At 41.2% G+C, this 11540-nt stretch overlaps 1 protein-coding gene across 6 annotated transcripts in view; it reads right to left on the bottom strand.

Annotated features, from left to right (window-relative positions):
- Positions 1 to 318: 318 nt before the first annotated feature.
- Positions 319 to 11540, bottom strand: part of Nek10 (NIMA related kinase 10) — a 228364-nt gene continuing 217142 nt past the window's right edge. For all 6 annotated transcript variants that reach the window (XM_031361786.1, XM_031361785.1, XM_031361787.1 and 3 more), the window contains 4 exons: positions 10671 to 10779; positions 8812 to 8864; positions 8676 to 8731; positions 319 to 5265 (listed from right to left, as the gene is read on the bottom strand). In XM_031361786.1, coding sequence (XP_031217646.1) covers positions 5208 to 5265; positions 8676 to 8731; positions 8812 to 8864; positions 10671 to 10779 — 276 coding nt within the window. In that variant the 3' untranslated portion in view covers positions 319 to 5207. The remainder of the gene's footprint in view (positions 5266 to 8675; positions 8732 to 8811; positions 8865 to 10670; positions 10780 to 11540) is intronic.

Raw genomic sequence — 11540 nt, 5'->3', positions numbered from 1 at the left:
GGGGAAACTGGGAATGGAGAAATTTACATGTAAATAAAGAAAATATCTAAAATAAAAAAAAAAGAATTATGTGATGATGCACATCTGTAATATCATCAATGGGAAGGCTGGAATAGAGAGTTTGTAATACATTGCAAGATCTACACCAATAGGATCCTGCTAGTAAAATGGTCTTAGAATGAACAAAGCAGGGGAGAGGGGAAGGGGAAGGGAGAGAAGGACATGAGGGGAGACGGAGGTGAGGAGGAGATTTAAAATACAAAAGGAGAGAATAGAAACATTAGAAGTGATCATTTACTGTTGACAAAAGAGAAATTATTTTCCAATAATTTGAAAATACATTTTTATTTTCTTTAGCATTTTACAAAGCACATATACATAATAGCAGAAAAAATAACATATGCTTTCATCTTTCAGGTGAATCTTCTATAGAGGCATCTCTTTCCCTTTTTCGGCCTATGACTATGTGGTTGTGTTAAGAGACTCACTGTGATCAGAGAGAGCTTTTGGGGGCAGCCATCAGACACACTTGGTGCTGTTGTACCACTGGTGTCCCCCTAAAATGCAGGTCCCCTTCCGTGGGGAGGGATGAGGGCACTGAGGGCTTGCAAAACATGGGTATCCTGAATGGAAGGTGCTAGGACAAAACAAGATCCTATCTCAGGAGCTAAGGAGAAGGCACATTGGGAGTATTCTTGTCTGTTGCAGGCACATCTATAAAACAATTCTGTGCTGCAGGAGAAAGAACAGAGGCTCCACTTTCTCTCAGAGGACAGCACCACTCTTTGATCTTCACTGAATCACCACTGGAAACTGTAGAAGTCAGGAAGCCTTTCAATTCAGATCGTACCTACTAAATGTCAGCAAGCAAAATACTGAAATGATATTTCTTCTGTATGATTTCTGTTTCCCAGTTTGGAGGAAGAAAACAATGGGATCTTTCCACAGCTAGTCACCATGCAGGCTACTGGCAAATCATGAAAATATCTGCAACATCCCTTGCCCAATCACACTGAGCAACTGCATTCACACGTCCTCACATCTACCCAGTCAAATTCTTCACAAATTGTTTTGTAAAAAAAAAAAAAGTTATTGTCCTACAAAAATGAGCCTGAGTTGGAAGATGAGGAAGATAGCAAGATCCCAGGGATGCAGCCATGTTGACTTATGGGCAGATAAAACTGCTGCTTTGGGGCTTGTTTCTTGTTTAGCAGTGGAGTGCTTGTTTAATATGTGCTATGCTCTGGGCTCAATCCCTAGCACCAAAGACAGCAGCTCTACATGGAGCTCAGTGCCTCCCTCTATGCCTCACAGGGATCTGTCCTGAGGATGCACTTGCATATCCTGAGACTTTAATAGAGCTCTGCTGATGTCTGAGAGACCAGCTTGCTGTGACTCTGCCCAGCTGCTAGTCCCAGGAGACCCAACAGTAGGGATCACTTGGGCTTCTGATCAACTGCTCCCCATTGAGGCAGTTGATGCCATGCTCTCCATCTACTGAAAGCAAGACTGTATTTGGGAATTGACTTAACTTCCTTGGAAAATCTGTCAGCTTTACAAAGCAGAAGAGCTGGGTCCCCACAAACATTATGTTATGTCATAAAATGAAGCTAACCCTAAACAGTGCTATTCCTGCTCAAATCCACTGAAGTATGAGGCAAACATGACAGGGAATGTCAGGGATTTACCTAAAACTTAATAGCACTTCCATGTCTTAAATTCTTTCTTACAATCTTGTCTCCAATGGCACTCAGCATATAGAGCTAAAAATGGTGGGATAATACATTCAGTAAGGGGTCTTCATTGAATGGCTAAGCAGTGACAAGTCCTTAAATATTGCTTTCCTCAGATCATTGCTTCTAGTATAGACTTTCTTTGTTTGGGGGAGGAGGGACAGTTCTTTCTTGACATGCTTTCCAATACTTAGTCAAGTATTCACTAGTGCCCTCACCATATCAATTCCAAGCAGCCATCTTGCCTGCTAGTCATCAGGATGACATATAGACATTATTTTCCATAATAATTAAACACCTTGTTCAGAGGAAACCGATAAGCTACCTGGAGTAGCTCTCATGTAGCAGCCACATTGTTCATGTGTTTTTCTTATTTCTGACAGTAGACATAGCAGAGCTGGCTTCACAGAATATAATGAAAGGAAGGAGAGCAGCATCTTGCTTTCAGAAACATAATAGCCCACTTTCAATTGAAGTGAACTCATTTTTACAATATGAACCAAACTTAAACATCCCAATATAATCAGCCAAATGCTGCGCAGATGTGAAGTCCAGCAGACTTCCCACGTGAAGAGGCTGCTGGGACTTCAGGGTGTACCATCCTCACTTTTGCAAATGATATTGCTAGTGATATCCACTTGTCACCTCATCAAAAGTGCAAAATCTTCCCTGGCCCTCTTATAATCTCAAAATAATATCAGCAGTGCAGTCATAACAGCCACACTTGCCTCATGCAAGTTAACGAATGTCTCTTCATGAAGTTGCTTCTTTGAGACATGTGAGTTAGCGTCCATGTGGGTTAATAGCATCCAACAGTGGCATGTGCTAGCAGAATATTTTAACCATAAAAACAACTTCAGCGTCCATCCACTGCTGCATGCTTTGCAGGCTGAGAAGCTGTCCAATTCAGGTGGCCTTGCACTGTCTGGCAGGTTATTTTGGTACTCTTGGAATCTAACATTTTCAAAAAAGTAGGATGCGAACAATAAAAGATGCACACACACACACACACACACACACACACACACACACGATGTGGGCATTTCTAAAGGAGCACATCATGTTCACTTAGGTAATTCCAGAGAGAAAGAGAGATTAAAAAGGGGATATATGTATGTTCTATGCTTATTAATACTGATAGAATGGACTAGTCGATATTATTGCCTTCAAAAATCTCAAACATAAGTGGTGACTTGGTGGTGATGTCAATGGAATTAGGTATAATCATCCTCATCCAGTTCCCTATTTGTCCCTGAGCATTAAAATGCATTACATTTAATGAGTCTCAAGTGGCACTTATGTAGGAAGACCTTAACTAGTATAAACTTCATAACAGTGCCCCCCAATGTGCATGCGTGCATGCATGTGTGTTTCTGAAATTCTTCTAACAACTGTGTCTGTCTGCTTGTCACTCCTTATTCCCATAAAGACTGTACATCTGTCACAAGACAAGAAAAAGAAATACAGCAAGAAATATCTTTGCTGTAGCCAGTTCCCCGAGAATGGAGCATTTTGCTTTTAAGGAATGGACTGAAGTTTCAAGTACAGATAAACAGAGCTGCTGGGTCAAAACATAATTAGCTGAAGCATTTGTGCATCAAAAGTTATCTGAAGAGATTAATTCAAATTCTACCCTATACAATATTCGGTCACTGGGAATGAGATGGATTCAACAATTCACAGGATTTCATTGAAAAACAAATCATTAAAAATTATACAAGACAAAAAGAAAAATGTAAATGCAATCAAGAAGAGATTATGAGGCACGTTAGTCTCAAGTAGCCACTTCTTTGAAGTAAAGACAATTCCACTGATCAAGACAAAATGACTGTTCTTGTTCCCATCTGAAGGTCACAGAATGAGCTCTTTGGGAGGCTAGCTTCACTGTGGGAGAATGGCTGCATTACAGGGCTTCCTTTGACAGTGCCTACATGGAGAATAAGGTGTCCTTGGCTGCAGAGATGGGGAAATGGAAGTACGAAGGTGGGGACTCAAGAGGAACCCACCAGCTACTGCACAGCTGGGCCTGAGCAGTTGTGACAGGGGTATATGTGAAATTCATATATGGATGGAATTGTTTTGAAAGTTAAAATTGAGTTGTTTCATCACTGTATTTAATATTTTAAAATACAGGTATTTTAGTTGTTATCCTCACTTAAAGACAAAAAAGAAATCATTAGTAACCCTCAAAGGCATCAGATAGTATGCGATCAAGGAGAACGGAGGTGTGGTTTAAATGCTAAGCACATTAATTCTAAGAAATAGTATGACTTCACATTAAGTGATTTGCATACTATTCAGGAAGTTTATACTGTTTTCTAATGGTGGCCAATATTATTGCACTATTCAATCATGCTAAAATATAGCAATGTAATTAAAAACAATGAAAACCAATGGGAAGTTAAACTTGCTAGTTACTTGCAATAAGTTGTTCCTGAAATGGGGACATGTACAGTTTGAGTTGGTGCCGCACTAGCGTTATCAGAAGCCAGTTGAAGAGGAGTAATTTGAGCCCAGGGTCTTAGTAAATCCTCTCTGCATAGAGATGGGATGCTATTCTCACCCCTAGGATTGGCATTCTGACTTCTCTTTGGGCTATCTCAGTGGATAAAGAAGGAATTTATATTTTAGTTTATAATTTTGGGAGAGTTCTCAAACAATATATGCTTATCTTACACACCGGTAATTCAGTAAGGTCTAGAATAAGAACTGTGATCTCTTTCACAGTCTACGACTTCTTTAATGTGTTCTAGAAACACAGCGAGCTTGATTAGCAGCCAGCACCAGCCTAAGCAAGCCTCCCTCCATCCCTGGACATAAGCCACATAAACATATTGTACAGCAATAGACTCTACTAGCTGTGATCTGAGTATCCGAACTCAGATACTTGTGTGCAAGGTTACAAATACTGTCTACACTGTGTCACATTTCAGAACCTCTAGCACCCATGTGGATCACAGAGAACCAATCATTTCATTTATAAACTACCATGTTCTAAATTTCTTTTTTAAGATTAAAAAATGGGAACCCTATGGAATACCAAATATTTTGCACTAGGTCCTGTAATTATTTTACCTAAAACTATTCTGTGTACATGGAAGGCTACATACTTTTGAGCATACTTTCAACTATCTCAAGTATAAAGTGTTCTTTTGAAAAATATAAGCTGTTTCCATGTTTAACCTCACAGGAAGTTCTGTGCTGCTACTGCTGTGCCCCAGCCCTGGTAGCCATTTTGCCATATTTTCTCCCAGAAGCACACTGATAGCCTGTTATTGTGCATGTAATGCACACCAGGGACAGAGCCCAGCACTGTGGCTGCCTCACACCCCCATAGGACTATAAAAACACTTCTGCAGCGTTGTGTCTCTTTCTCATGCTGTCCTGGGCATCTTGCTGTCAAGTCGTGGCTGAAGCCCGCCTGGAAGTTGAACTTGACTGGGAAACTCCATTTTCTTTTCCAATGCAGGGCTCTCATCTTTTGGCTGTGTAGCTCTTGATCCCCCATGGGAAAGAGTGAGACCTAGAAGATCTAGAAATGGAAAGAGTGTCATAGAGTCACAAACATTTCCCTCCAACCCTCAAGTTTCAATACCTCTGGCTTAAGCAAACAGGCATAATAAATAAACCACAATTAATAAAGTAATTAATAAAATGGGAACTCTCAGAGAGCTCTGATCTTTTGCTGAAAATTGTTAATAACAGGATTTTTCTTAAGTTCTAAGCCCAATGAAAACCAGTGATTCTTCACAGTGGAAAAATCAATGCCATTCAAAGTAACGTATGCCACATGAATGTCGATGTTCATTTACCTATATCATAGGTTCATCTGTCTGAACAAATGAAGCAAGGCAAGCAGATCTGATGCTCACTGGTTTTTGTCTTCTCTATATATATGTTTCTCAATGTTGTGTCTATATATGTATCTTCTATATTTGTATATCATGACAAAAATATTGTTAAATAATCTTAGGGGCCAGCAAGCTGGCTCAGAGGGAAAGGAATTTACCAACAAGCCTGACAATCTGAGTTCAGTCCCTGGGACCCACATGGCAAAAGAAGAGGAGAACTCTCTCCTGAAAGTTGTCCTCTGACTTTCACCAAAAACCTTGTTCCCTCCACCACACACACACACACACACATAAGCACACTCAAAAGCTTAAACTTGTAATCATTTTAAATGATCTCAAATTTAGCAGTATTTGTAGAGAATTATATAAGAACTGTATTATATTATTAATCTCTCTCCCTCCCTCTTTCTCTCTCCCTTCCCTCTTCTTCCCCCTCCTTTCCTCCTTCCTTCCTCCTCCCTCCCCTGTGTGTATCTATGTATCTGTGTGTGTGTCTGTATGAGAATGCATGCATGTGGAAACCAGATGTCAGCCTTGAGTGTTGTTCCTCAGGACACCATATCCCTTCTTTTTTTAATCAGGGTCTCACTGGCCTGGAACCCACTGATTAGGCTGAGTGTCCAGTGAGCCTAGGGAATAAGTGTTGAGATTACAAGTACATATGACCTCACCTGTTTTTCTTCTTCTTTTTTTCTTCTTATCTCTAAATTTCGTATTTTATAAACAAAGTATTTTATGTCTACATGTGTTCTGCCTTCCTGTATGTTCATGTAACACTTGTATGCCTAGTGCTCAGGAAGGCCAGAAGAGGGTGTTGAATCCCCTGAACTAGAGTTACAGACGGTAGTGACGCATCATGTGGGTGCTGGCAGTTGAACCCAAGTGTTTTAGAAGAGTAGCCAATGTTCTTAATCACTGAGCCATCTCTCCAGTCCCTGTGCCTGTTTTAGTTATTTTTAGCATGTATGTGTGTTGGAGGCGGGGGGGGGGGGTTGTCCTTATACTTGCAGGGCAAGCACTTTCCTACTTAGCTGCCTCTTCAGCCCTACACTTACAAAATTTAAGATGCTCTGACATAAGCACAGATCACCTGGGCAATCACGGAATCAGGAAGCTGTGATCTGCTATGTTTCTAGCTTAAATTGAATGGTTTCTGTTTAGTCACAAATGAGAATACAGAAGTACAATTAAATAAATCAATAATGTCAAGCATTAAGACTCTATAAATGCACACACTTAATTTTTCATTGATACAGTTTTCCATTTTTTCTGCAAGAATGTGAAGCTATTTGCTTCCCTTGCTCCTGAGCCTCTGAGGAAATACACCCAGTGACAATAGTTGTAGAATGACAACTTCTGCCCCCACGACTTCAAGCCAAAGGCACTTGATTTATAAGATGGTAAAAGCAGGGAACAGAGACGTGCACACCAGGCACAGAAAGCTCGTGTGCCCAGCACTGGAGCAGAGCAAACAGTAAGAATGCAGATATCCCCACAGGGATTCTGGGGGGAGAGCACCTGAAGCACGGTGACTTCTATCAGCCATGGACCCTTGCAAGATGAAGATCACTCATCTTGACTCTGCAGTCCCAAGTGACAGGCAGTGTTAAATTTGCAAAGATTGTATTTTAGAAATAAGTTATCAAGCCAAAAGAGCAAGTGGTTGAATAATCTCATGTGTGATTCATAAGAAAGGCTCACTGGAATGGCAGTAAGAAGAGAAAAGCAAGAGACTGAATTGAGCTCAAAGAAGAATGTAATTTCTCTGTAATGACCTTTGCAAGCCGATCTTGAGTCCTCATTTTCCAGGCTACTAGCTGTCCTTAAGGAACACTTCCAGGATAATTTAGAAAGCTAACATAAAGTAGCTCTCCTGACTGCAGTAGGAAGTGTGTTCTTCACCCAAGAGAATCCTGCTTGAGGGAGCACATTCAAAAACAATTGCATATCCTAAAAGAGCCCTGAGCATCTTGGGTACATGCTAAATGTAGACAGTTTGGGAACACAGAGGGATAAACTCTGTGAACTGCTACTACCATAGCCCATGCATACCCTTCCATGCATACTACTTCCACACATGCTGGCAAATCCCCAAATGGCAGGGCCTGACTTCTTTTCCATTGAACTTCTCTGGTATTTATTCACTTTTTTGTCCATGCTCAGGAAAGGCCAGAATGAACAGGAATGGGCTCTTTGTGAGTTAGGTAACCAACAATGGCTTCCATGAAGCTGGAAGATAACTACTGTAGCTCTCTCCCTTTCAGTGGGAGAACTCAGGGCACACTGTTGACAATGCTTCTCAGGGTGGTTTCAGGGTACAAGACTGACTTGCTTGACAGTGAAATCTTACTGATGTCATTATCCTTGTCATTATTTTCCAGAATCACCTCTCAAATAAACAAGTGCACTCAAATTTTTGTGTCATCACCTTGCCTAAGAGTAAAACTTCAGGAATTCCAAACTGGATTTAAATTTATCAGATAGTCTGTTTAATCTTAAAGTCACCAGAGTAGGCTTTGCTTGGCTATGAGAACAATGGATATCTGAGCTTCCAGCTCTTCTAGAATGGTCCAATAGAAACCAACCAGCTGCCAGGCAGTGGTGGCGCACGCCTTTAATCCTAGCACTTGGGAGGCAGAGGCAGGTGGATTTCCAAGTTCGAGGCCAGCCTGGTCTACAGAGTGAGTTCCAGGACAGCTGGGGCTACAGAGAGAAATCCTGTCTCGAAAAACCAAAAAAAAAAAAAAAAAAAAAAAAAAAAAAAAAAGAAAAGAAAGAAAGAAAGAAAGAAAGAAACCAACCAGCCCAGAAATGCTTTCCCATTGTCTCAGGCTCATTATCTTATAATCAGCCAATGGCTACTATGTAGTAACCTTTTGCTTCATTGTAGAACACAGTAGTGATGTCTCCATGGAAGCTGGGCAACACCTACTCCACCTATATCTGTATCTACTCAAAGCAAATATAATGGTGTCTAAAAATTAATTTGTAGAAATGCAGCTTTCAGGAGTCAAGGATGGAGAAAGCAGATCTAATGGCCAACTATACCTCAATTCATCTTTTACCTTTGAAAGTAAACCCTGGATCTCACCTCTTAGTTATGAAGTTGTAATAGCCGCTTTCCTCTAGGACTTCTTCGATCACAGTCTGCAATTGACAAACAGTCTGGTTAATACAGGATTACAAGCAATACAAGTAAAAGCATGCAGGGCCTTTGGAATCTCTACCTGCATCTGCTCATATGTAATTCCCTCTTCCACTTCAAGGCTGCTGGGTGGACCTGAAACACAGCAGTTATAGAATATCAGCCTTTGCTTCATGACTTCTTGCTTATATGTTACTGGCAATCAATATTTCAATGGTAGTGAATATGGTCAACTTCTTAACTATAAAGACTCAAAAGCAAATTCCAGGATCAGAGAGATGGCTGAGCAGGTCATAAGCCTAGTGACCTGAATTTGACCTCTTCTTAGACTTCTAAATGTTGTCCCTGACCTATACACACACACACACACACACACACACACACACACACACACACACTCACACACACACCCATGCATGTGCACACATATACATAAAAATAAATTTTATTAATAATAATTGAATTCTAAAACATCTTGGCCTTGCTTCTCTTCCACACTTGGTTGCTGCAGGTAAGGCCGTTACAAAGCTATAAAGACAGACTTAGGAACAATGCTTAGTGAAAACTCGCCGAGAACAAGGAAAGTAAGTAAGGGGATGTGTGTCAACTCGATTCCAGACACATAGCACCTGCACGCACTGGGAAGCTGGCAAAACCAATTGTCAGTTTCACCAGAGCCAGCTTGCATTGACCTTTGAGGATGCTCCCTTGAGACGGCAAGAGAAGGGTTATTAGGTTGGCTGAGGGGAAGCATGAAGACAGGGTACTGGCTCTTTTTAAAACCTTGTTTAAAGGTGCTGCCCATAGTGTATCGGGTTCTGGCATCGGTTTTGCTAAGCCTCTGCTCTACATTAGGGTGGCTAGCTGCCCTAGGAGGAGTCAGTTAACCCAGTCTTGGGCTTCTAAGAGACTTCTATCAGAGCCCACTGCACCTCAGTTGCTTTGATGAGTTTGACCAGCAGGTGAATTGACCCAAGCTGGGAGCAGCTGTTAAAAACAAATGACATTATGTTATCTTGCTTGGGATTTCTCAGGTTCTGTTTAGATGACACTGGGCCCACCAGGATTTGATTTGTGACAAGAATACACATTCAGACAAATTTGACAACATGCAAAAAGAATTGATTTCTTACACAACAACAATACACCCCTGAAAGCTATCAAATATTTATCTAACTGTGAAACTTCTCTTCTGGAGCCCGTGTCCAGTACCATTGCAGTTGCTGGGGAACTCTGAAATGTCAGAAGAATGGGATTCTGCATCTCTTCTTCAAGTATCTCAAGCACGTGGCCATGCTGAGTCCCTCCAGAGACCTCACTCTTATTATGTCCACTAGACCCCCTCACATCGACTACACAACCTCTAAACCATTTATCTTGCTCATCATGTTCTGGTGGTATTCTTATGTTTATTCCCATGTTATAGGAGACACTGAGCTTCAGAGTTACAAGATCAGCTACTAAATGGCTGAGCTGATATTTGAATCAGAAATCCACGTTTCCAGAGTCTGTGTCTGGGATCTCAGGCTACCCATCTTCCCCATGTAGAATTATTCTGAAAAGAAAACAAAAAGTCAGGTGCCTGATATGGATGCTTTGGGTGCGTCTCAAGTTGTCTCCATTTTGAACATTTAAGCCTTCCATTTCTACCTACATTTGACTTTATCAGGCAACCAAGAAAAATAAATAAATAAAAGGAAATAACAGAGAGAGCTTGCCGTTCTTTTTATTGTGTTAATAAACAACGGAGGAAGCTGCCTGTGTGGAGACATGGTCTCTAGGAATCTCTAGCTCTTACTCAATGTATCCCCAACTGCTGCCTCAGTGAACAGACAGAAAAAGACACCATTCTTTGTGTCTATGTGGTAGAGGTGGTATTTTAGGACAGGTGTCTATATGAGCAAAATGCTTCTTTCTGTTTGTTAGCTTTTTCTCTCTTACCTGTGGGGTCACTTGGGGACCAGTTGTTTGCAGCCCGTGAATGGCGAAGTAAGTGATAATCTGAGATAACAAAGTTCGGCTCAATGGGTTCTGGAGACCCCTGCGACAACTGAAAAAGGGAAATGCAAAAGCGCATCAGAGGCAGACAGACAGCAGACAGATGGTAGGCCACTTCTGGGCAAGGTGTCCCATTCAATTCGGGAACTTTCTTTCTCAGTGTGAGAATGTTGGAGTTCTGTGGTCCCTGGTAAATAGAAAAACACCATCCTACTTGCAAAGGACTGAAAGATTGGAAGCAGAAATTACAGTGAAGGCAAGTCAGACAGTTCTGTAGTCATGTGAGAAAAGCATGCTTTGTAAAGGCAAAAGAAAAGCAATGTAAATACAACAGCCTGGGCCCAGGACAGCAAGATGTTATTTTTAATCTGGCGTAGGAGTAATAAAGCCCAGTTATTACACAGAACAATATACTTAGTCCAAATCCAGCTCCCTTCTTATTGGACCATGGCAAGCACGTTTCTTTTTTTTTTCTTTATTTTTTTTTTTTTCAGGTTTTCGAGACAGGGTTTATCTGTATAGCTCTGGCTGTTCTGGAACTCACTCCCTATACCAGGCTGGCCTGGAACTCAGAAATCCGCCTGCCTCTTTCTTTTTTCTTTTTATTAGATTTTTTCTTTATTTACATGTAAATTTCTCCTTTCCCAGTTTCCCCTCCAAAAAACAAAAAAACAAACAAAAACAAACCCCTGTTTGGTTCCCCCTCCCCATGCCTGCCACCCCACCCTCTCCCACTTATTGGACATGGCATTACCCTACACTGGGGCACAGAACCTTCACAGGGCTGAGGTCCTCTCCTCCTATTGATGATTG

Source organism: Mastomys coucha, unplaced genomic scaffold (assembly GCF_008632895.1).
Source record: "Mastomys coucha isolate ucsf_1 unplaced genomic scaffold, UCSF_Mcou_1 pScaffold9, whole genome shotgun sequence".
Lineage (NCBI taxonomy): Eukaryota > Metazoa > Chordata > Mammalia > Rodentia > Muridae > Mastomys > Mastomys coucha.
Note: the sequence above shows the minus strand (reverse complement) of the source record. Positions and strands in the feature narration are given on the sequence as shown.